The sequence below is a fragment of the Sitophilus oryzae genome, unplaced genomic scaffold, assembly GCF_002938485.1.
Source record: "Sitophilus oryzae breed Bouriz unplaced genomic scaffold, Soryzae_2.0 scaffold_488_pilon_pilon, whole genome shotgun sequence".
In the NCBI taxonomy this organism is placed as follows: domain Eukaryota; kingdom Metazoa; phylum Arthropoda; class Insecta; order Coleoptera; family Curculionidae; genus Sitophilus; species Sitophilus oryzae.
The window spans coordinates 1,065,060-1,091,978 of NW_022147071.1; the positions used below are offsets into that span (position 1 = coordinate 1,065,060).

A 26,919-nucleotide genomic window follows, 5' to 3' on the forward strand; every position below is an offset into this window, starting at 1 on the left:
AGGGAAGCGGGGCGTCGTGGTAGGCTGCGTACGACCGGCCCCAAGGCTGGCGGCGAAGACTTCCGCGACGCCGCTACCGTCTTCGGTCGTCTCGGTCGGCGGGCCAGGTCCAAGGACCTCGGGGGGAACCTTGGGGCAAAAGGGGGAACGGGGGCGTTTGGAGCTTACTAAAACAGGCTCAAATATCCATATATACACTGTTTATGTAAATTTTTGGGAACTTTTTTTTTAATTAAATATAAATTTTTCTTCAAAAAAATGATGAAGAAACAGTTTCTGTTGAACTTTTGGCACAAAAACATTTCAAATTTCTGATTTCAGTATAATAACTATTTAGTCAACATATTTAATTATTCATGTCAGTGATGAGAGGTAATTTCGATTCCAAATATCTCGAGAACCATTACTCGTAGCGATTTTTACCAAGTGACCTTTTTTACGTAAAAAACATTGTGAATGTATATTTTTTTACTCGGTAGTTTTATACAGTATACAGGTACGGACAAAAAGTTATTACTCTGCAAACCGGTTAAAAAATATGTAGGTGGCGTCCTCTACAAGTAGGAGTCATATTGACATCAAAATCAAATTTCTCGTGTCAAAAAGCTTCCAGACACCCATTTTCATGTAAATATTGACGTTATTTCAGAAATTATTTGGAAAAAATCGAAATAAAAATGAAACTTCTACATCCTGTAGGTATCTCCAAAACGAAGCATTTTAGGACGTAAATGTATAGGAACTTTTTACGTATTTTTATCTGCATATGAATCTGCAGAAATGAAATGTTATTTCATAACATTTCATTTTTTGAACTACTGAGGTGATGTAGTGGCGAGATAAATTTCGATTTGTTTTCTCATTAATAAATAAAATCATAACAAATCGTCTAACAGGAAATGGGTTATTATAAACAAGTTATCGGTCTGTTTTGGTGTTGTGGCGTAAAGGAGACAGATAGTGTGATATTTTAATAGCGAAATACAGCACGGGTTTGTCCACATACACATTTACGGTTTACCAAATATCTGTTTATTTTCAAGATGTTTACGAGGGGCTGTTGAAATATGCGGGTAGAACGTTGACAGTCTTTCATAACATATGATAAATATGGTGGTTTGAGGGTTTTATAATACGTTACCTAATGCCTGTATTCTCCCACAGCCCAGATTATAGTTTCAGCCTTAAGGTGCGTCCACATTGCTCGTGATCCTGTTCGCGCTCTTGCTTCTGTTTGTGCTCGCGTTGCTTGCGCTTCCTGTTTGTCGTGTTTCTCAAGATCTTTCAGCTCGCAAGCAACGGCGTCCACATTGTAATGTAGTGTTGCGTTCGTGCTGTTCGGACATGGATGACACCGAAGTATTTTTAATAGCGGCTGCTAGTGCGATCATTATTGCGAAACGAGAAACAAAGAGAAAAAAAGGCGGTGTTGGATGTCTAATAATTTCAAAAGTAGATCCCAGCACAGTGAAAGTAAACATCTACGCAGTTTACAGACAGATTGTTTTTTTAATATTTTTATCGCCTGTCCGCTACTGATTTTGGAAGACTTAACTTAGTTAGCCCCCGTATAGAAAGGAAAAATACACGTTTTAGGAACTGTATTCCGGTTAAAGAGAGAATTAAATACAGATTGGCCATAACATTAAGATTCTTTGCAACTAGAGACTCACATACCAGGTTGGGGTATTTATTCAAAGTTTCCAAGAAAAGCATTTCAAAAATAATACCAGGCGTATGCCAAAATATAAATATTAAGTTCTCAAAGATCAGATTAAGATAAGTAGACAATATAAAATATAACTCTGTATTTTATGAAAGGTATATTTAATATTATTAATCCAAGAACAAAACACAAATATTTGTAATTCTGAACAAAATAAAATAAGAAGTTGTTAAAATTACCAACCCTATACAATCTACAAACCATAAACAGTGATTTTCTTTGTATATATTAGTAGTGGGAACTATCGAATGAATACTATCGAAACATTCGATAGTTGCAATTCATTCGAATAATTCGATAGCTAGTAAGAAAACATTCGTCGAAAACTATTCGAATAAAAATATCGAATAGATGCGTCATCTGCCTTGAAATATATTAATTCACCAGCAAAAACCATTCATTTATAAAATTCATTCATTTGTAAAATTCATTTATTCGTCAGGATCGACTATAATAAAATATAAACTGGATTTTAGTTGTCGCCCGGCGACGTAGGTTTCTTTCCTAGAAACCCGACAGCGGTCGGTGGCAATGGTATGAAAAAAACCGGCATCTTTGATTTTGAGTCAGATAAAGATAAGGACACATTATTTTTTTTATTGAGGTGCTAGTATTTACACAGAAAATACATTATGAACGGCGCTGTTGCCGTATATTCGTATTAATTGGTATTAGCAAAGAATATTATTCTTTGTTATTATAATTAGTTAGGGATAGTATGACTATATATTTTGCATTTTTTTATTAATATTCTGTTGTTACACTGCAATATTACTTTTTATTTTGGATGTAGGAAAATGATTTTTAATGTTTTTAAAAAAGCAAAACTGGTTTAATAAATAATAACAGTAATAATTTGTTATACCTATTAACACCAAAATTTAAAATCATTTAATATAAACATTTTTTTAAGTAGTAGCAAAATATAAACAACAAATTAGAAGTCCAAATTATTTATATTAGATCCTATTTAAAAATAATATAGTCTCTAAATTTTTTGTGTGGCAACGTTGGTTTATTAAATAATAATAATTACAGAACTAATTTGTTATATTAACAACAACTTTTAAAATCATGAAATATAAACATTTATTAATTTTCTAAGCATGCAGTGTAATAGAAGAAAAATATAAATAAAAAATTAGAAATCAAAATAATTATATATGTGTATTACTTTTTATTACTTTGTATTAGTATTTAAAAATAATATTTGCTTTTACTTGCATTTACTTTAAAAAATAAATAAAATATTTCTTCGCAAAAATCTACATGTAAAAGAATTAGCGTAAACAAAATACAAATATCGTTAACTTTTTTTTAAATTGGCACGTGTAAAACTTTAATCAATCAATTTAATTTTCCCATCCCAAAATTTGAGTTCGATAACCATTTACTTAACCACATTACTTAAATATGATTATTAAGTTCAACTAATTCTTATCACTAAAACATCTAAAATACAAATACATATGTATTTTTAAAATTAATTGTAAGTTCACCTCATCTCTCTTAAAAATTGTTACTTCTCAAAATTTCCCATTAAAAAAATAGACCATATACCGTATAAATTTAAATAATTGAAAGATCGGAAAATCACACAAATTTTCGGAAACATGTTGACCACCTGCACACGTACACAATCATCAATTTAAAAAAAAAACACTACTACTTTAGTATTTTAAATATTTTAATAAACGCAAAAATAGCACAGTATTTAGAAGGCAAGTTATAAAAATTTGGAAGGACTAATGCACTGACGCAGACAAAAATCAAACGAATACTAAATTTCATTTATAAAAAGCATTCGATAGTCGTGGCTTAACGATAATCATTTAGTCGCACGGCGAGGTTGTCATATATGCTTTAGTATACAAATGAATGAATGATTTTATTCGAATGAAACCATTCGATAGTTGAAATCATTCATTCAGTAACCATTCGATAGTCTAATTCATTCGATAGTTCCCATCGCTAGTATATATCACTAAAACTCACTGATTTATCGCGATTTACTTTAAGCAGGTGTCGGGCAATTCAACAACCATAATTCATCTCGACCTAGTTTCGTCGAGAACCGACGGACCTTGACACGAGAAAAATGCGCCGAGGCAACGCGCTAGAAAGAGACAGAAACAGTCGAAACGAGGACATCTTTTATCAATGCAAACCAGATTTATTATTATTCTTTTTATCCATAAGTATATTTTTTTGGTTCACGGGGTACGCCAACCTTCACCTTCGGAACTGTCGAAATTGATGAACTATTTTCGTTGTAGCGCCATTGGGTAATTTTTTTGGTCAATGGCGAACTATTCTCGGTATAGAGTGTCCCAAAAAATTGTCAGATAATCGAAAAAATCTTCTGAAAAATAAAGAAATGGCACTATTTGATTGTTACTTGCTTTGTTTCTAAATAATACATTGTAAATAATAATTATTTGTGTAAGATTTTATTAAATATTTACATAAAGCATTTAGTTCATTGAAAAAGTAAACACGTACAACGCAATTTTAATTATCGTAGTTTTAATCAATGACATTTAAAGGATAAAAGTAATCCTTTGGTTAACTGGCTGTCGAGAAATATAAAGTATGTGGCAATGCCAAGGTTAACTATTGTTCTTAACTATTATTACAGAGTAAAAAAAAGAACTATGAAGATATAACGAAGAAATCTTAAACTGAGTTAAATACCCTAGGAGGTATTATAACATATGATCGAAAAAAAAACGACGTCAAAGAAGGCTAGGGAATTAATATCGAATTCCTCAGCCGTCTTTGACGCCGTTTTTTTTTCTTGATCGTTCGGTATAATTAAACTATCGATAACTATTATAGGCAACATTTCTCATTCAACAATAGATTGCAACACATTAATTTACTTTTCTACGTGATTTAATAAGAGCATTGATCAAATCTAGACCTCATGTAATACCAGGCTACAAGGAATTGATTAAGGTCACGAGATAAACGCCATTAATAGGTATTAAAGTGCATTTAACTAACAGGTTAGTTAAGTTGTCACTGATACACCTTGTTTAACAATTTTAACATACACTCGCCAGCCCGAAAAACGGGCAGCTTGAAATTTTCGTGTATTTTAAAGTTTTATATATTGTGTTCTAGTGGACCAATTTTGATGATTTTTTAACCAATTTCTAGCTAAATTATTTGACTTTTTAGAATCTCTTTCTAAATTAAAAATGAAATACGAAGAAAAACAAAATGTTGATATTTTGGTGAATGTTTGAAACACCCTGTGGAGTAAGTTGACAAAGCAAGGAATTTAAAAATCTCTAAGTGTATCTTTTCACGATAGTTCCAATAGCTTTATGTTTTCTTTTGGAGATATTCGCATCAATAATATGAAACTGTAAATAAACAAATGATTTGTTTATATTTTGCTTGTATATGTTTGGATCAAAAAAGATCAATGTATGGCTAATCAATCATTATACACGACTATAACTGTTTAAAAAAGTATTTTTACATATTTTTATCAAATTTTCAACTCTGTAGAGAAAATATTTTACTAGAGCTGAACATATCCATAAAAAATCATCTATTTGAGTGTACTCAGGTATGAAATGTTACTTAATCTTAATTAGCCCTATTATCTCGTTCGACGTCATATCTAGTAGTTATTTCGCATGTTTATCTGTGTATGTGTGATAAAAAGCACGTGTGGCGAAAAAAATTAGATAGTCATTGTCAGATTAATGCTAAAAATAATTTAAATGTGCTCTTATACAAAAAAATAAATGACCTAAATACAAAATATTTTCATGGTGTCTGTCTGTCTGTCCGTCTCTCAGTAACACGATAACTCAAAAACCGCTAAACCGATTTTAACCAAATTTGGCACAAAAATACTGTGGCATCCGAGAATCTGGCCATTAGTTTTGGGTGGGGGTGGGGGGTTGGTAAGGGGGTATGGAAGGGGGTTAAAAATTTAAAAAAATCGTAACTCCAAAATTACAGTAGCTAGCGAAACGCGGTATTCAATTTAAGATTAGGAATAATATTTGCAACAAAATTTGTAATAACATCAAAATCAGTCAAAGTCGCAGTTTTTGAGATAAAAAAAAATGGAAAAATTCTGAAAATTTTGAAACTAAAAGAATTGCCTACCAACTTTTTAGTAACATATTTTAGTAATGAGCGGCTATACGTGCCTCCCGGCGCTAAGTTTTGTTTAATTTGATTAGAATAAGTCGGTAATTTTGGATTTATTTGAAAAACGGTAAAGAGAAAATATATTTTTCCAAACCAAACCAAACCAAACCCTGAAAACATTTGCATATTTAAGACTTACCCTGTATAAATCGATGTTTACGGGATTCTCCGATGGTGGCAGCACCGACGGAGAACGCACCAAGCCTATGTATATCTCTGAGACATTTTCAAAAAACCAAAAATTACTCAAGAACATTGCAATGGTTAATAATGTAATATTTAATTAGAATAAAGGCAATTGCATGCATAAATTATCGCATTTCTCGGTACCTCGAGGTCGTACTCGATAGTAAAAACTAATGCAATAACATGGGATCGCCTCTCGGTACTGTACAGTACTGTTCCAGATCCTGTCGCTGTATAGAGAAAAAAACCGCCCATTCTTATTTCGCAAGGTCCCACCTTATCAATTTCAAATTATTCAATTACTAATAATTCGTGTTTCCACATAGCCAGATATTGCGCGCGTATTGCATAAGAGTTGATTTGGGGTTTACACAATTGCCAATCAAAAGATTTTAGTTATGTGTGATTTAATTATTGTTATCGTCGATTTCAGAGAATGTGGTATGACAAAATAATGTATATGATTTTTTTGTTTTATATACATACACTGAGAACAAGCAGGCTTTAAAACTGAGTATCAGGAATGGGGTCTAGAAGTCAGTTTAGAAAAAACAGAATACTTGGTATTGAATTCCGACGCCAAATTTGATATTCTAATTGACGACAAAGCAGAAATACAACAGGTAGATACATTCAAATATGTAGAAGCTATAGTTGATAAAAATGGAATCGGTGGGACAGAGATACGACAGAGAATTCAGAACGCGAGGAGAGTGGTAGGAGCACTCAACTCAATCTGGTGGATCCAACTCAACATATTAATATAAAGAATAAAAAACATATTGGCCAAACAATGGTAGAATCGGTCTTATGCTATGGGAGTGAGATATGGGCCCTAAGAGAAGAAGATAAACGGAGAATATTGGCTGTAGAGATGGATTACTTACGTAGAAGCGCTAGAGTGTCCAGATTACAAAGAGTGAGAAACGAGGAAATCAGAAACAGAACATCGGCACAAGAAACAGTAATTCAACGAATAGAGAAAAGAGGTTTGAGATGGTTTGGTCATCTAATGAGGATGGGGGACACAAGATGGCCAAAACGTGTATTCAAATGGTCACCCACTGGAAGAAACCAAAGGGGACGCCCGCGTCGGTCCCGGAACGATGGTATACGACAGGCGATGAGAGATCGGAATATCGAAGAAGATCTCATGTACGACAGAGATTAGTGATGGGTTGTTATTTAACTATCTGTTATTTTATAACAATTATTTATAAATAACATAACGCAACCGTTACTACTTCTAAAAAATAACAGATATAAAATAACGACTTACGTAGAGATCGGCCGCTCGTGAAACGAAAAACGAAGTCGGCGCTCTGCACCACCACGAAATTCTATGCTGCTCGAAGCAATTCCAAAAACAACTAGTATGGATATGGATGAAAAACATGTTATTTCGTCAACCATCGATACAGGCGGCGAGACAACGGACAACGGAGTGGGGAAAGCGCTACGGCGGACGTAGCTGCTTCGGTCGAAACCATCGTGGTCGTATTGGGTTTGCAACAGCTTAAAAATAATAGGATATAAAAGAAGCAGGTTTTTTGAAACAGTTGCGGGCATAACGCCTGGCGGTCGAGATAACAGGAGTGGGAAAGGAACCCTGCTGCGTCGGTCGATTGTCGATGGAGGCTCGCAACGGGTTGGTGAAGCAATCATTTTAGATATGTTGTTTTTCAACCTGTTACGAGCATAACAGGGCGGCGGTCGAGATAATCGGAGTGGGAAAGGAACGCTGCTGCATCGGTCGATTGTCGATGGAGGTTTGAAACAGGTTGGGGAATAACGCCCATCAGTTGTTTTAGATACATTCTGTTTCAACCTGTTACGAGCATAACGGACGGAGGTCGAGATATTATGGCGCTGTATGTTTCAGTACTTACTTATTAAGTTTCTATATTTAGGTATTTATTTATTCTGAAAAATTTTCAGAATAATATTTTAAGATTTTTTAAAAATGTATACAGGGTGTTCTGAAAAACCTGGTCATTGATTAATCACGATCCTGCTTAAAGCCCTTGACGTAAAAGCTGATTTTTGGAAAACGGATTGACTTTAGTGTATAGAGGTTCGATAAGAAGTGATTTTTCAAAACTCGAATTCTAAGGGGGTGAAACTACTCTCAAATATTAGAATATTTTTTATTTAAAACCGGTGAGTTTTTCGGAAAAACTCTTAAAACACGTATATTATTTTATTATGTTGTTTTTACATATTTTAAGATTTTTAAAAATATATACAGGGTGTTTCATAAAATATGACCAATGAGTAATCACTATTCTGCTTAAACTGCTTGACGTTTAAAGCTGATTTTTTGTAAACGGATTGACTGTGGGGTTTAGGTTCGATAAGGAGGGGTTTCTCGAATCTCAAATTCCAACAGGGTGAAAATGCCCCTCAAATATTACAATATTTGTTATTTAAAAAACGGTTAGTCTTTCGGGAAAACGCCTGGACACGCATAATTTATTTTGTTTTTACATTTTGAAATTTTTTAAAAAATCATACAGGGTGTTCCAAAAGTTGAGTAATTGATTAACCACGATTCTGCTTAAACTGCTCGACGTTAGAAAGCTTATTTTTTGGCAAATGTGAGAAAATTTTATCCAGTTTGTATGTTAATGGAAATTCTTGTTTTGCTTTATCATCACCATTAGAAATTATTAATTCGACGCGAACGAAGTCGCGGGTACACGCTAGTTTAAGTGTAAAATTAATTCGAACTCTAGTGTGTAGTTGGTTTACTTATGAAAAATATACTACACATTTTCTTATATTGCTATTTTTTGACCGCCAATGTTAAAATCATAACTAAGAGCTTCTCGCCCGTCGAGTGAGATGCACCCTGTACACTGCTACGCAATTCAGGATCTACCCGGATCGAGGGGCAGGGCGTAGGTAGATCGGAATGTATAGGTATAGACGAGTGGCAGAATTTTGGTTTTTTTTATATCGCAATTTGTAAACAGCGCTTATTTGTAAACAACCACCGTTTTTAGAGAGGTATTTTAGATAACAATCGATATTTAGAAATGTTTTGACACCCTGGAAATACTACCACCGAGCACGTCATTTTTGCAACTTGCAACTGCGTTAATACGCCTGGCGGTGACCGCCTCATACTCTTTCAGATATTTAGCAGTAAAATAAAGAAACCTGTTATTTTTAAGCTGTTATTTTAAGCTGTTTTTTATAAATAACTATAACAGTTTCAACTGTTATCTAAAAATAACAGTTTTGCCCATCACTAACAGAGATGGCTGGCATGTACTACCAGTCATGACCTGTGCTATGCTTGCAAAACCTGGACACTTAAAACGGACATTATATGGAAACTGCAAGTCGCACATCGCTCAATGATCATCGTAAAAGAATAGAGTGGATACACGACAAAAGACCCAGGCAATAGATATCATCCACAGAATAAAATTGGCAGGACACCTGGCAAGAAGGACAGACAACAGATGGACCATAAAAATTACAGCATGGTACCCACGAGGAATTAGGAGACCTAGGAGAAGATCAAACCTGAGATGAAACCATGATATTAGGAAATTAGCGGGGATAACTTTGAGCCCAGAATAGGGACAACCAATGGGCTCAACTACAAAGAGAGTATCTAAATATGTGATGAAGGCTACACCATAATAGGAAATGGTTGCACAGGATGTGCGATATGTACTTGCATTCAAGAAACACCTGGTATATACGCAATAAAAGCTTGGTTTTATCAGAGACACCTCGTTTCTTTTTCTCTTATTAATTTTCTTGCTACGTATATAATTCAGCTTTATCGCCAACTAAATCGTATACACCTGCAGTACCGCTACTTACCATTGCTTGGTGCTACGTACTCGAGAAAATGTTTTATAAAAGTTGAGATAACGTTTTGCAACAAATCTTGACGCAACTTCTCTTAATTAACACTTTAAATCTATTGATTGGTTTATTGCCACGCTAAGACGTGCCATTCGCGCACCGAAGGATTTATTTTCTTGAAGTTTAAGATATATTTCTGATTCCCTTTTGCCATTGAAACATTGACACACCCAAAGGTACGAGAACAGTGGCGTGTTTATTTTCCTTCCGTACGGTTCATTTTTACTGAACAGATACAAAGATGATTATATTAGAGCATTATGTAGATGTAGACGGGAGAGAAACCATCGGAAACAAGAAATAGCCATTTTATCCGATACTGAGGCGGCCTTAAAAGCGATTAACTCAGTAACCGTCAATTCTAGTGTGCAAAGAGCCTTTTTCAAACGTGTTGCACACTATACTTTTTCTACGACTGCATATCACAAAATAACAAATATTCTTTGTAAATTCATTTAAATTTCCAACAATATTATTTAATGACAATAACAGGTGAACAAGTTTTCTATTTTTTACATTTTGAAATAACAATAAAATTGAATTACTTATTAAAGTTTTTAAAATTAATTATTGGAATATCCCTTATATTTTCATAATTTTCTGTAATATTCAGAGAATATTCGGACGAATATGATTGGGTCGCTGGGTCATTTCTTGGTAAAGGCTGCAAAGGGATTTTTGAGGGAATGTTGGACGATGATGGCTCTACAGACTTCAATATTTTATTAGATACTTGTATTTTGTTTTCAATGGACTCGCCAATATATCCTTCGCCAACGGCCAGGAATGCCAGCCCCCATGGCGCTTCAAGAAAAAAACCTTTTTTCTTATATATTTTGGGGACGAAGTAAGGTAAGCGTTTGCGCAAACAAAATTTGCGCACGGTGTGTGAAAAACGTCACTTTCAGATTGACTTTGGCGTGCGTTTTTTAAAGTTTTACATAGCAGTCGTAGAAAAAAACATTTTTTTAAACCAAATAAATTATTATTGAATATCTGAAAAATATCAGAAATAACTCACAAATAACACATTGGCAATCGGTTTTGATTGGTCAATAGCTTGATCTCTCGTAGGTGGTGTTGCCATTGCTGCTGCCGTTGCAGATTTTAATGGTCGTACCTATTTTGAAACGACGAATTATGGCGGCTATTAACGGCAGTACTTTATGTAATAGCGAGCAATAGCAACGGTACTCGCCCCAGCCCAGTGATATTTGTGAAATTCTCCCATATCGAAATCAGTTTAAATAAATTGATAATCTGTAGTATTTAGTTTAATTTTTGAATTTTAAAGAAAATGCATGAATTGAAATTGGTTATTATACCTACCGTGTGATCGAAAAAAATTGGCGCCGCCGGGAGGCACGTATAGCCGCTCATACTAAAATATGTTAAAAAAAAGTTGGTAGGCAGTTCTTTTAGTTTCAATGTAAAGGAATTTTTCCAATTTTTTTTATCTCAAAAACTGCGACTTTGACTGATTTTGATGTTATTACAAATCTTGTTACAAATATTATTCCTAATCTTAAATTGAAAACCGGGTTTCGCTAGGTACTGTAACTTCGGAGTTACGATTTTTTTAAATTTTTAACCCCCTCCCATAACCCCTTACCAACCCCCACCCCCAAACAAAACTAATGGCCAGATTCTCGGGTGCCACAGTATTTTTGTGCCAAATTTGGTTAAAATCGATTTAGCGGTTTTTGAGTTATCGTGTTCCAGACACCATGAAAATATTTTGTATTTAGGTCATTTATGACCGAAATAACTCATTTTAAGTGAAAATAAAAAATTACTAATTTTATTATGCTGCTAAGGCTTGAACTAGCCAAAATTACGGATTTTTATTCTCCATCCGTCTCCATTCTCCATTCTCCAACATACTCCTATCTTTTTGTTATTGAATTTATTCCTTTTTCTGCTACACATACAGTATAGTCTGGTCGTATATATATGACTTTTTTACGGTCATTCAACCAATATCTTGACGTTATCCTAAAAGAAAAAAGTTATATAAATACAAGTCGATATTACTCCATATCATAAGTACACAACTCTGATTTTTTTCTTGGTTCAAAAAAACAAGTCTCGAGATCAACGATTGCGTCCTTTTTTATTCTTTGCGACTCTATTGACTTAACTCTCTTATTTAATTTAACGTTTACAGTTGTACAACAGCGACCAGTGGCGCCTCGTACAATTTAATACACAATTTAAAAATATATAGTTCATATCAAAGAAACTTTTAGTACACGTGATTAAGCTTGACCGACACAGCGTTGCCCACTTTTGCATATTTTCTTTTAATCAAAATACACACACCGGAAAAATCTAGGGATATCATTTTATTAAAGTTAAAAATAAATGTTTTGAATAAACAACCACATATTTGTAGGCCGATTCTTTCTACTTCGATTAAAACGAAGTAGTCACACTAGTTATTTCTAAATTTGGGATATTTGCAGAAGTGTTTGTGCATTTTTTGTCAAATGTATAAAAAGCACCTAGCATCAATTGTTCGAATTTAACCTGTACTGGCTATGTTTTTATGATAACTGGCCAGAATTCATTCAAATAACTCTGTTTAGTATTAAACGACATTATGGAGCGTAGACATCTTAACAGAGACGAAATGCTAAGGGCCATGGGTATGCTCCAAGCTGGAATGCGCCAAATCGACGTAGCTAGAGCATTAAATACAACGCAAAGTGTAATATCGCGATTAAGTGCACGCTACCGTGAAAGTGGTGATGTTGCTGAAAGGCACACAAGGCGACATCGCATTACTACCCCTCAGCAAGATCATTTTTTACAATTAAATGCTCGACGCCGACCGACTCTTACAGCACCAGAGCTTAGTTTAATTCTCCAGGAAACACATAATGTAACCGTTAGTCCTGACACTGTTCGCAATAGATTAAGAGAGGTCAACTTAAGAAGCAGACGCCCCTGGAGAGCTCAACCCTTAACGAGAGGTACGATATTTGTGGGCTCAAGATCATGCTCAGTGGTCGAATGAACAATGGGCCAATGTTCTCTTCACGGATGAGTCACGCTTTGGAATTCATCCGGATTCGAGAAGGCTTAGGGTATGGAGAGAACCGGGAAATCTTATTCGGTTGGGTCATGTTCAGGAAGTTCACCCTTATCAAGGTGGAACAATTATGGTCTGGAGAGGAGTCCAGTTAGGCCGAAAAAACCGATCCCGTTTTTCTTGAAAGGTTTCTAACAGGAATCACATATCGTGATTTAATTCTTGAGCCTGTCGTGTTACCATATGCCAATGATTTTGGGAGAAACTTTATTCTCATGCATGACAATGCACGGCCTCATACAGCCAGAGTGGTAAGTGAGTTTATCAATGCTCATCAATTAAACATCTTACCCTGGCCGGCACAATCTCCTGACCTCAACCCCATCGAGCACGTATGGGACGCGGTCCAAAGAAGAATTTTGAGAATGGGTATGCCTCGTGAAACTCGTAGGGATCTGGTTCGAGCCGTGAATGCAGCGTCCATATGCAGAATATGTCCATTTTTGGCAACAATGAATTTAAAAATGGTATCGAATATATGTAGGTCCCTAATAAATACAGGGTAAGTCTGAAATAAGAGCATTAATTATGAACTTTATTATTAAAATTGAACATTAAAAAAATATGATTTTTTCCTTAAATTTTCAGAACTACTGATTTTTTTCTGGGATTTCCTTCCTCTAAATGTATCCCCTATGTGCCATATTGTCAAGATATGTTTTTTAACAGAAAATTAAAAAAAAAATCGAAAAATACAAAATTTTAACAATTTCTCGAGAGAAAACCTCTGTGTAGAAAAATGTTGTGTTTAAAAATTAAATTTTTCGACGTGCTACGCCACTGGAAACAAATATGTTATATAAATTGAAATATCGGAGATAACTTAATGTTGTAACTCCGTAATAACGTGTGTGTGTGTGTGTTTACTCGGATACAGGTCTTGCCGATTGTGTAGTGAAGTACGTTTTGAAACTATAGCGTTTTGAATGGTTATTTTGCAAGTTTATTTTGCCAACAACCCAAGTTTCATGTCTTGACCTATACGCACACGGTCGATTCGTTCTGAAATTCTTCACAAAACGCTTTTTGCACAATATTCCACTGAAGCAATTGAAATCTCCGATTAAAAAAGATACAGGATGTTCGACAAAAAGAATAGCTCTTGGGAATGATGAGATAAGAAAATAGAAATGCTCAAAGTTTTCTCATTTTTATTAAAAAAAAATCCAAAAACTTGTATAATATTCAATGCATATTATTTAAATGAAGCAAAAAACGTATATATCTATAGAGGAAATACACTGTATATAAAAAACTTATCGATTACGGAACGCAGTTTAAATAAAACCTTTGAAATTAATTATAATTAATTTATTTGGCATTGTAATTATCACGTAGCGACGTTTATTAATAGGTTGAAATTGAACTGCGGTCATTAGGAATAATTGAAAAACAAATATATGTAGTTTTTTTAGTTGTTTAATGTTAGAATTATTATTTATTGTTAAATATGATTGAGTAATGCGGTTCTTCCTGCTTTTATTTGCACACGTGCAATTATTATTAAAAAAATTAGTTGATTTTAGTTTTTTTATGACAATCTTGTGGTCCGGATGACTGATTGACTGATTGACCGACTGATGAATGGATTTGAGAGTTGTCATTTGTTCTTGCTAATATGATAAATTATTATTTTTGAATTATATTGCGCAATATTTTTTGTGTCTCAGTAAAGGCTATTGTTGCGGAACATCACGTACTTTTGTTTACGCAGATGAAAAAAAATGCAAAACAAACTCACGTGGAATAATTTTAATAATTAGATATCTGTTTATAGCCCCTGTATTATTTTTAGGTATATGTAGTTCATTCAATGTCAACATTCAATCATATGTGGGTAATTATTGTTAGAGTACTTTTATTAAGCTGCTAAGGCTAATCCCGTACCGTACTTTTTTTGTGAAAATCAAATGTTAAAACACTTAGCAAAACATAGACACGCAAAATCTCATTCAAATCGGAATAACGGTTCTTAAGATATTTGAAAAAATGTGTTAATTTTTTAAGTTTGATGCCCTCTAGCGGAAAAAAATGAAGCACTTTCGTATAAAGGTAAATTTTGTCCAATGAATCCACGGAATATTGGGGAACCCTGTATATTTATATTTATTCCTGCTTTTAACGAAATATTACGCAATATTCCCTGAGCGAAGTGTACCTGAAGTGCCGATGACTTTCAGCACGTAGTCCAGTATTTACTAGTCTTTATTCTGTTGTTCCTGCAAACTATTTAGGTACTTTTAATTCTCAGATTCATACAGATATCGTATGATTGTCATCTTATATTTATATGTATGGATTAACAATACATAACATTATTTTTTTAAATAGTTATGAACTAGTTTTTTTCAGAAAAGTAAAAGCTACGTTTTTTTTTGCATTAAAGTAGCCACTTCTAGAGTTATCTTTTAAGATCATAAATTATTTGGAATCGCCACGTGTAGGTATGACGCTGTAGACTTAATAGATGATAATTATGAAGGATAACTAGATTTTATTAAAAATTAAATGGTTAATCTACTGGATGTTAATAAAAATGTTAAGGTGCAGTATTTCAAAATTTGGAAACATGCCATTGAAACTTCTAGATCTATAAACATAAAAGGATAATATAATGTTTTGTATTTTTATTAATTTTTTGTTATTTGCTTCGGATAAATCTACATTTACATATCTTCAATTTTCTCTGATACACACTGTAAGTGAGTGAACATACATATTTGTTTATATCAATAAATATCACTATTAATTTTTATAATTACATTATTATGAAATAAAGATGATTTTACCATTGTTAAAGCAGAGTCAATGATCTCCATAATCATTGAACGTTGTTATATCGATTTCTTGCCAATAATACATATTGACAAAAGACTTCACAGTGCCTGTTATTGATTATTAAACATGATATTATAAATATACCCAAACAGTAATAAATTCTTTTGCATTGTTGAAAAAAAAAACAGGAATATTTATAAAATAAATTATTCTTCGTATTTATTATAGTGTGTGGTACTTTTCTTAATTCCAAGAAAGCCACTTCAATCTTGAGGGTTACATAACAAAAGCCCATAGTAGTTTGCGCCTATTGTGCTTCCCATCTTTGCAAAACAAACTTGCTCCAACAAGTTACCAATAGAACACAAAGACGAGCATACCTTTTTTTGTGAATTATTGACCTCTGAGGAAAGTGACTAGGCAATTAATATATCAAAGAGTTCGGAGTGATAGAGATCGTACGATAATTTTTACTTTTTTGCTTCTTTGAAGGGCAAGCAATTAATGCAGGGGGTTGATGGTTCCATTGGCATCTAAATAATGTTGTTTATACCGTATGATCGAGAAAAAACGGTGTCAGCGATGGCTATGGAATGAAGATCGCTGTCATTTTATATGTAAATTTATATGGGAAATGTCATTGATGCTCATTTCCCAGCCAACTGGACGCCGTTTTTTTTTCGATCATACGGTACCTTTGTGGCGGTTTATTTCATGAGAAAAGTTTGGAGTTTTTGCATTTGGATGAGAAATCTACAAAATAAAAAAATTGTGAAAAATAAAAAAAAGTGAACCTCCTTACCTACTAACAGCTATTAAATTGAGTTTTAGTTTGAAATGTTGAAAACACTTCAAACGAGATACACTTCTAAAACGACTTCTACTCTACGAACTCGTTGCTCTTAGAGCACCCAAAACATTTAACTCCAAAGGTAAAACTAGCTCTTCACCGTCGAGATTTTTACACATCTACCTACCTGCTTTCCGTATTTCGAGGTGCGCAAAACAGCCAAAAGGCGTGCCGTCGTAGAGGATAAAACAAATAAGAGCAAAAACGTCATGGATAGCGTAAAAACAGTTAGAAGTGTGCTTTCGTCGCTCTTAAAACAGATGGTAGATGGATTTGAAGCGAAATGCCCATCTGTGAAACGGTTTGCGAAAAGTCCCGTTAAATGTATCGTCCGTCCATTATAGGATTATTCGGATGAAGAGTTTTAAGCTTAGACGTGTAAATACATGTCCACGGCCGACTTTATACTTTTTACAATACTTTGTATGACATGTCTAAACCAATTTTGAAGACATTCCGCTAAGGCAATGACAAAAAGAAAGAACAGTTCTCATATCTCATACACCATCAAGGAAACAAAAAAGCAATACCTGAGTCATGTGATGAGAGGTGGTAGATACAAAATACTGCGCCTCATAATAGATAATAGAGGGCAAAGTGCAAGGGAAAAGATCAGAGGAAAACGCCAGAACTCATGGCTAAAAGATTTAAGGTTGTCGCCCACTACACCGCGGCGCGACGCGGCGCGGCGCCATGTGGAAATTTCTTTTGTCTGCTTGCCATGTATTTAAATGGAGCAACGCACATTAGAGCGCGCAGCGCAGAAGCGCGCCGTGGTATTTCCGTCAAGAAGTCGGAAGACTTCTCTAGCAACTTTTTTCCGTCTCCCGCGTTTCGGCGCGTTGCAGTGTGCGTACTCACAAGGGAAATAATTTTGCATTCGAGTCTTTTCAGTTGGCTTTTGACTAGGAATTAGTGATATGTATCAATGGCAGAATTGTATTTTTAAAGGTAAATTAGGCAAATCGATTTTCATAAAGGAATATGATATTTTTTTAGTCTTCCCTCACTAGAGACAGATGGACGAAATGCCTTTCTATCAAAGATTTAATATAATTGAGGGGTGTAGAGGCAAAACCGGCAATCTCCACTTTTTAACAAAAGTGACAATCTCCAATTTTAAATTCTAATTACCTAAATATATAAAAAGATCAGGTTTTTTGACCACATAACTAATATACACATCAGAATAAATAAGAATTATCAAAAATATTAGTAATTTGTCTCTTCTGAAAAAATATGATGAGTAGATATACCCGGTGTTTTTTCTTCTAAAACCCTCAATTGAGGAGTGCGTAAAATGTTTCCTTTATATTTTGTAATACTGAAAAAAATGATTTTGTCTTTTATTAAATCTGGAAAAAGATGGTAAAGTTCTCCAAACTGCTTTCTTTTTTTTGTTAATCGTATGAGTCCAAACTTTTCCTCACCCCCTCTTCCTCTGTTAGAAGAGCACAAAAAATACGCTTTCGTCCGTACTTGAACTCATTGCTTTAAAAACTAAACTACAGTAAGTAAAAAACACTTCAACTATAACTAAATAGCGTTGCCGCGTTTCAAAAGCGCGCTATAGTGGGCGCAGTCCCTTCGCAGCCGGAAAAAATTCTCTTCCCAGCGCCGCGCCGCGCAGCGGTCTAGTGGACGACAACCTTTAAGGAGATGGTTTGAACGCGCTTTAGTTGCCCAAAAACAGAGGTGGGGATGACCACTTACGCAAGTAAATAGGAATCGTTTCTATTCAGTTAACTAAACAGTTTTCTAAATCTTTTACAAGTACTAAATCGGGTTGTTTACACCATGCAGGTCACTATATTTAGTAATTAATTTAGTAACTTGCTTTAGCTACTTGACCCGTGTAAATTAGGCTTTAGTATATTTTGTCCCATTTCAAAACGACACAAATGTTGCATTTATTAATCTTCCAGTATATTTGTATTAACGCTACTGGTAGGAACTCTGTTTGTCGCCAGGTTACTATTTTATTAAGGGTGTATTCCTTTGCTTACCTTGGTTATGGTTTTATGTTCCGTTTCTATCGGTTTCCTGAAAGTTTTCTTATTACGGAACACGGTTGCTGAACAATTCGGTTATAACTGTCACCAAACTAACCAGCGCGAGAAGGCTGGTTTTTCTGGTTTTGTTTGTCAATCAATGTCATTTATGTGACAGAAATCAAGCAAATATCGGAAGTTCGAGTGAAATTCTCATTTAATTTCTAAAATTTGTAATAATATTTTGTATTTATATCCAAACGCAATGGAGGTAGGCAGTAAAGGTAAATAAATTTCATTAACTAAATAGAATGACTTTTTAGGACCATTCAAACTTATCATGCAGCCATTGTTTCTTAAAGTCAGGAACATTTAAAGAAAACATGAAAAACAAGACAACAAGTAATCGTGAATGTTTTGTAAGCTATAAAAATATAAATATTGATTAGATTTGAAGAAAATCAAATCTGATGAAAGAAATCAAATCAAACAGTAAAACCATTTACAAAAGGAATATTAAAAACACTTTAGTGGTTGGGACAGAAAAATATTGTAGCAGGAGATGCTGCTGAAACTGTTCTAATATTATATGTGACATTAATGATGTAAATAAATTATTAGAATAGTTAGATGAGTGTCCGTTTTCATTTTATATTATTACTCAAAATCTCTATTGTATTTTATGGTTGTTACCTATAAAAGGTAGAGGGGATTATGGGATCTTATCATTATTATCATTATTATTAATGTCGCAAGGGAGTTATAACTCCATTTATGGTGAGCTTAACCAAGACGATATAAGCTTCTATTAATTCAGTAAGAAATTTATTTTATCTAATTTTTTAAGCAATAACAAAGGGGTGGCAGGTTATCCGGTATATTATTTCATTTTCTCATCACACTGGTCTCTGTCTGAATTCGAAATAACCAAATAATTTCACCATCGACGTACCTATATCCGAAACCGTGCAACAGTTGCCCAATTTCTCGAGCATAATTATCAGGTTGCGACAAATACACATATAATGCCCACATCCCAAATTGCCCAATGGCACACAGCGGGTCGCTTCTGAAATGAATCGGGACGAAAAAAATACTTTTATGTATGTGCGCGTTGTGCAAACTGGAATACAATGGATCGTTGCATGATATATTCGGCACTGTGTGACGTGGGTCGATATAATGATTATATTGACCTTTCAACGCTGATTGAAATACTTTTGTATTAAAAAAAATGGCTCGTGCCAGTCTATTTTTCTTTCTCTTAGATAGATTTTTTTTTATTTTTTTTTTGAACCTATGTATACGATCGAAAAAAAAACGGCATCATAGACGGCTAGGGAGTAACAATCGATGACAGTTTTGGCGAGGTTAAGTCCTAGAGGTCATTTACTTGGCTCTTCTTTATTTTTAGGGTTCCGTACCCAAAGGGTAAAAAGGGAACCCTATTACTAAGACTTCGCTGTCCGTACGTCTGTCCGTCTGTCATAAAGGTATATCTTATATGAACCGTTATAGATAGACAGTTGAAATTTTCACAGATAATGTATCTATGTTGCCGCTATAAGAACAAATACTAAAAACAGAATTAAATAAATGTTTATAAATAAAAAAGTACTTTCACTAAACATTATCTTTTAAGTAAGAATTTTACAGCGTAATAGAGATATCGCTAAACCGAATAGCGTACATGGACGTTAATAAGGCCAGGTGTTACTCTTTTACGTGAAGTGGTATTAACTCTCTTCATTTATAGTTATCGAAAAGAATTCTGATCGGGCAGTCCAAGAACTTAACCTAACTTTTGAATTTGAAACTTGAAATTGTTTTGTTTAATAGGTATTTTAAAACTAAAGGGCTGGGTGCTTATTTCAGTGCTTACATTCAACGTCTGCCAGTGGGTTTAGGGGCAAATACAACAAATTCTCTTAGAAGGGCTAAGTCGTCATCTGCTGTAAACCTAAGACTCTTTATAGGTTCTTTAGTATTGGAAGAGGGAATCGATATATTTTGGGCCATATTTATTTAATTAAACTAATCCCAGCTACTTAAATATCAAATTAACAATAAAACTAAAGCAATAATTCAAAACAATTCAAACATAACTTAAAAATTAAAGATCTCGCCGGCCGGCTCCGGTTGTCAAATACCCGCACATGCCCACATTTTTTAAACGTTATCAGAGGTTATTTAGAAAGAGGCCAGAGTAATTGATCCGCAAATTACGTCAGGCGGTAAAACGTTATTAGTGTGTTAAAATTGACTTCCGCGCATATCGTAACTATGATAAGGTACGTAAATACTGGATGACGCTATTCGGTTTTCCGATATCTCTAATAACTGTGCCGGTCAGGCGCCAGTACAATTTTAGAGGCCATAAGTGGGTGCTATGTGCAAACTATCACCTAACTAGTGCCCGATTCCGAAAATTGTCCACGAAACACACAAGAAAAACAAGCCTACAAATATGTGGTTGTTTATTGAAAACATTTATTTTTAACTTTAATAAAATGATATCCCTAGATTTTTCCGGTGTGTGTATAAAAAGAGACTTTTTGATATAAGTTAAACATAATATTAACTGTTTCTTCTTTGTTTCAGAACGGAATTGAAGCTGGAATCGTTTGAGGACGCGGTAGTACTGGAAGAACCCGAATCAGATTGGCTGCACGACAAAAGAGGCTGTCCAGCGTACGTTAGTCCGGAAATTTTAAAAACTGGACACTATTCGGGGAAAGGTGCCGATATGTGGTCCCTGGGAGTCATCCTGTACACCATGATCGTTGGAAGGTAGGTTAGAAGCTATTTAAACTCTCTTTTATTACATTAAAGTTAAGCGACGTTAGATGAGGTGAGTGTTTGGACAGGACAGAGTAAAATTTAAAATCGATGGAAACTTATTCACTCTGGTTAGAGGTCGGATGATGTCTCTTATACAGGGTGAGTCTAAATAAGTGCAAATATTTTCAGGGCTGGTAGATCTCGATAAAAGAAACATATTATTTTATCTTTACCGTTTTTCAAAGAAGTCCAAAATAACCGAGATATTTTACTTTGAAAATTTCCAAAAAAAAAGTGATTTTTTGCATTTTGAGAACCGCTAGATTTTTTTTCTGGGTCTTCTTTCTCGTAAATTTAATCTTCTACCGATGTTGCCATATTATGAAGATGTTACGTTTTTTAACTAAAAATAAAAAAAAATCCACAATTTTTCGCGAAAAAAAAACTCTGGGGTATTTCTGGGATCGAAATATACCCATAAAAACATTTGCACTTGTTTAAGACTCATCCTGTATATAAGGTGGAAGACAACGAACGATTCGGAATCCACGTAAACAAAATAGAGTGCAGCTAATTAATACTAGGAATTCAATAGAATTATGGAGAATCAATAATTTTTTTTTTCGATAATTCGTTTGATTTATTTATTATCTAGACACTTTAAGATGGCCAGATAATCTTCCAGATACTTACGAAATCTATTATAAAGATTATAAGATTATTTTTAAAAATTATGAAACAAATTTTATTGTTTACAGTTACGATATTACATTATTTTCTAGATAAGACATAAAGTTTCGTAATACTCTCCTTGAAATTTTAGTACCTTATAGTACTTATTTCGAAAGTAAGTAAATATATAAAATATATTATAGTATACATTAGTTTTTCATAACCAACAGTAAAGAATGAGATGTCAAATCGTAAGAGACGAACTGAAATCATCGTTAATTTCTAAGTTATAGCTAAGACTCTCTATCATCGTCACCGTCCAATTGACCACCCGGTTCGGCGGCAAAGAACAAAGAAGGACCGATTTGAAATGTGATCGCCACTCGCGCGATGTCCGCTTTATAGGAAATACGCCAAGCTCTTGAAATATCTTTGTTCTCGTCGAGCGTAGAAATTGATTTAGTTTGCTCGGAATTTCTCGCGGATGCCGTTGTCATGGGAACGCGACCAGATGTTCCGCCACGAGTGATAGCAATATTAAGAATCAGTTTTTCGCAAAATCGTTTTTCACGACTGGAAATGGGAATCCTCAAACGATCTAAGACACTCGAAAGAATTTCTCAGGACTTACGAATGAGAAAAATCAAAGATTTTTCTGCGACAGATCTATAAGGTTTTTCTTGCTTCATAGTTGTCTCCATTTTCCCATTAACGTACCTAAGTCTTTGCTATGCCTATATCTCTATCTGTTTTTCCAATGGACTTAGTGGACCGTCTTTGTTTGATTTAGAATTAATTATTTAATCTTCCATTTCAAAATTAACCAAACCACGACGTAACAATATAGTATTCAGTGTGAAACCTCACGAGTTCCCACATACGAACTCGTTGGATCATATTAACAAAAAAACAACTCCTCGACTTCGAACAGGTATACAAAACAAAAATACACCCCAAATATCGTGAAGAGTGTGGTCCAAAATGCGAGGCCATTAGTCTGTTTGGTTGATTTCGCCTTTGATTAATACTGAAACAAGCCTTTTTTGTCCGCTTGTCAAAAATTCTAAAGTGCAAGGCACCTGCTACAGGAAATATACACTGCCCAAAACAAACAAGTCGATTCTAGGCTAGCTGACGAGATGTTACATTCCAATTGTTGTTAATTGTCGAACTTGTTGTCAAGACTGTCGAACGCCTTGACCCTGAATAATCTAATCTTCTATTCCAGTTCCTGTTTTGTTTTTTTAATTCTAAAGTTTGATTTTTAATTCTGATTCTGTTATTGCTTTCTGTATGGTGCTTGGATGTTGTGAGATTATCTTCATTAGAGCAAGACAAACATTCTTTGCAATGAAACTTTCTTGCTTTCGCTTCTTTGTATACAGGGTGTTTCAAAACAAATGCAAAAAACTTCAGGGGGTGATTCCTTGTTCAAAATAAAGGGTAGTTTGCTTCATAAACGTTGAGTCAAAAGTCAACCATTAGGGAGATATTGCGGTACAAAGATGACGGAAAAATAATGTTTTTATTTTTTATCTTGAAAACGAAAAGAGATAGACTAATAAAATTTTATGGAAGCATTACTGTTATGAAAACACACTTTCTGGTAATTTTTTCACTTTTTTAAAATGAGTGGAAAGGGTTGAAATAAACTACCCCTATCATTCTTGTTAACGAAATTTAAAGAAAAATCTTATCAAACACATGCAAAAAAATAATTTGGATAGTTTAGTTTGTTTAGAAACTTTTTTATCTCTTGTATTTTTTTGATAAAACTCACCGATTTGAAATTAAAAAATAAAATGTAAAGCATTACATGTCAGGACAAAAAACATTTTCTGATAAAAAATCTAGTGGGCTGCTGTAATTTTTTTAGGAAAAAATCTAGTCGGCCGCTGTTACTTTTTAGGATGTTCCTAATATTGTTTTATTTGACATTACTGCAATACGTTATTATCTAGATGATTATTATTATCGTTATTATCAAAAGAACACAAGAGATAAAAAAGTTTCTAAACAAACTAAACTATCAAAATTAATTTTTTTTGCATGTGTTTGATAAGATTTTTCTTTAAATTTCATTAACAGGAATGATAGGGGTAGTTTATTTCAACCCCTTCCACTCATTTTAAAAAAGTGAAAAAATTACCAGAAAGTGTGTTTTCATAACAGTAATGCTTCCGTAAAATTTCATTAGTCTATCTCTTTTCGTTTTCAAGATAAAAAATAAAAACATTATTTTTCCGCCATCTTTGTACCGCGATATCTCCCTAATGGTTGACTTTTGACCCAACGTTTATAAAGCAAACTACCCTTTATTTTCAATAAGGAATCACCCCCTGAAGTTTTTCGCATTTGTTTTGAAACACCCTGTATATCGGCGAGAGTTTCTATATAAGGCATGTCAATACCTTGTTTTGCTAGGGCTTCTGTTACTAGGGCTTCAAGTACTTGGTATACTGTTTGTTCTGTTTGTATTTTCTGTAAATATTATATTCCATATCATGTCATTTAACTTCTATTTATGTAATTTTCTTTTAACTCTACGTCAAATTAAACTACGCAGCTGGGTATGAAGCGATTTCCTTTGCAGTTCGCAGTTAATTTTCGAGTGTTGTCAGTATTTTGTCGGGCAGTGTAAGTCTGGTCGTAATTCGTATAAACTCGTATGTTTGGTCCTTCAGCTGCCCTCTCGATCACGGTAGCCACCGGCAGACCACGTAAGGGCTCGAGTAAAGAGTTTTTTTTAACTTTTTTTCGTCTCTCCGGCAGCCGCAGCAATTTTATTTTATCTTCATTCGGGCAGGTGCGCCTTAATAACCTACCTGCATGTGCCAAGCTTTCACGATTTTTTTTCCAATTTTCTCTCGTATTAAAAATTGTTGGTTGTCTGGCAGCGGAACAAGTACACACTTTACGTAGGGGTCAATTTGGCAAACCTAATCGTTTGTTGTAACTTTTAATTTTCTTTTTGTTATTAAATCTATTAATTGAACTATAATTATTCCTCAGACAAAAATAATAGAAATAAACAAACCTTCCTGTACAAAAAATGCTAGACTGCTTATTTTGTTTACTATCGAAAAAAAACCCATAGAGATTGACCTCGCCAAAATTACCATCGATTGTCATTCCCCAGCCGTCTTTGACGCCGCTTTTAATAATAATAATATAATATAATGAATTGTTATTTTGTTAATAATTCGAAGAAGTGTCAGTGATCTCTTCGATGAGACACAGTATGGCTATTATAAACACTTCCGTGATGTGCCCACGTAATCTTCGTAGACAAATAGGCGGTGCCGTGAGAGATGATTCATCTTCTTCTAGCAAGACTTGTACAAGAAGAAAAAAAGACCCAGTCTGAATCACACCGAGGCTAGAGAAGGTGTACGACCCCACTTGATGAGATAAAAAGTATTATTATTTATTATTATTATAATAAATTGTATCCCAGCTCCAAATTTAAAAAAATATATTCTCTGTATAATCAAGTTCAGGTTCAGGTTATTCAAAGAAAGCTATAAGCAAATGGGTTGAGGATTATTTCTTACGGAGAATGTAATAATTTTAGTACGGTAGTTTTAATTAACTACCAACTACCAACAATACTAGTTATATGTTAATGCGCCTCTATGTGTTCTTATTTCACTCAATCCCCGATCTAATACCTAGCGATTCGTTTTTTAGGTCACCACGACCTTTTGCACGCACCGTGTCGCCTTCGACGTAGCAGTACCCATCGCGTACCTCGGTAGTCGTGTTCACGTCACGTGTAAATTTTTTTTGAATACATCTCTGGGCTGACTGGCGCTTACGCGGCTATTGGTTTTGGCGAGAGAGCTCGCCGCTCTAGTGTTCCCCCTCTTTCGAATCGCAAATCCGAGCGTAAAAAGATCAAAGCGGCACGCTACACTGTCCGAGCTGGTTTTTACTTAAGCTGTGGTTTCACTCTGCAAAATTATCATATTATAATTTTACAAGATCATAAATACAATTTTGTGGAGAAATACCAACATTTCCAATGAATAATAACTTCTAATCCTATAAACTCGTTGACTTGCTAGAGGCGATTTATAAGGGCAGGTGCGGATTTTTAAGGGTTTATCGAGAAATGCCTGTATATATTTTTTCTCTCTTTTAAATCTACCGTTTCTAATCGGACATTGGCCATCTCGAGAGCAGGTGCCCCTGAAAATATTAGAAATTTTACGGATTTCTTTGTAGTATTTTCGAGGATAAAAAAACTGAACCACTTGTAAATCTCAAGGTAGAAGGTTTTAGTGGATGCTTTAAAGGAACTGATTATGATGCTGTTGAAAATGTCGTTTAGTGTAATAAATAATAATAAAAATTCTGTGCATTGGGAAGATACTTGACAATGACAGTTGTTTTATTATTATGTTTTCCGTCATTTTTTCGGATAGCTTCAGATTAAATGATCTCAAGTTTCATTCATAACTTAGAAATTAGGGGAACATACGATAAAAAAAACGGCGTCAAAGAGGGCTGGGGATGACAATCGATGATTATTTGGCGAGGTCAAGCTCTACTTGGCCCGTACTGTTATATGTTAAATAATAAATATACTTTAAATTAAAAATATCTAATTTGACAGTTCATCTTTGAAGTTTTATCATCAATTGTCATTCCCCAGGCATCTTTGACGCCGTTTTTTTCGATCATACGGTATTTCGAAAATAAAACCATATACACTATAGCACAAGACTGCCATAAATTTCAATCTCGTTGATCGATAGGCACAAAAAAACGTTATTGC

The 26,919-nt window shown here is 34.2% G+C and overlaps 1 protein-coding gene across 1 annotated transcript in view; it reads left to right on the forward strand.

Annotated features, from left to right (window-relative positions):
• The window catches only part of LOC115886390 (tribbles homolog 2), an 80,861-nt gene that overhangs the window by 50,908 nt on the left and 3,034 nt on the right, over window positions 1–26,919 (forward strand). Inside the window, exon 4 of the mRNA XM_030905514.1 lies at window positions 21,288–21,476. Coding sequence (XP_030761374.1) covers window positions 21,288–21,476 — 189 coding nt within the window. The remainder of the gene's footprint in view (window positions 1–21,287; window positions 21,477–26,919) is intronic.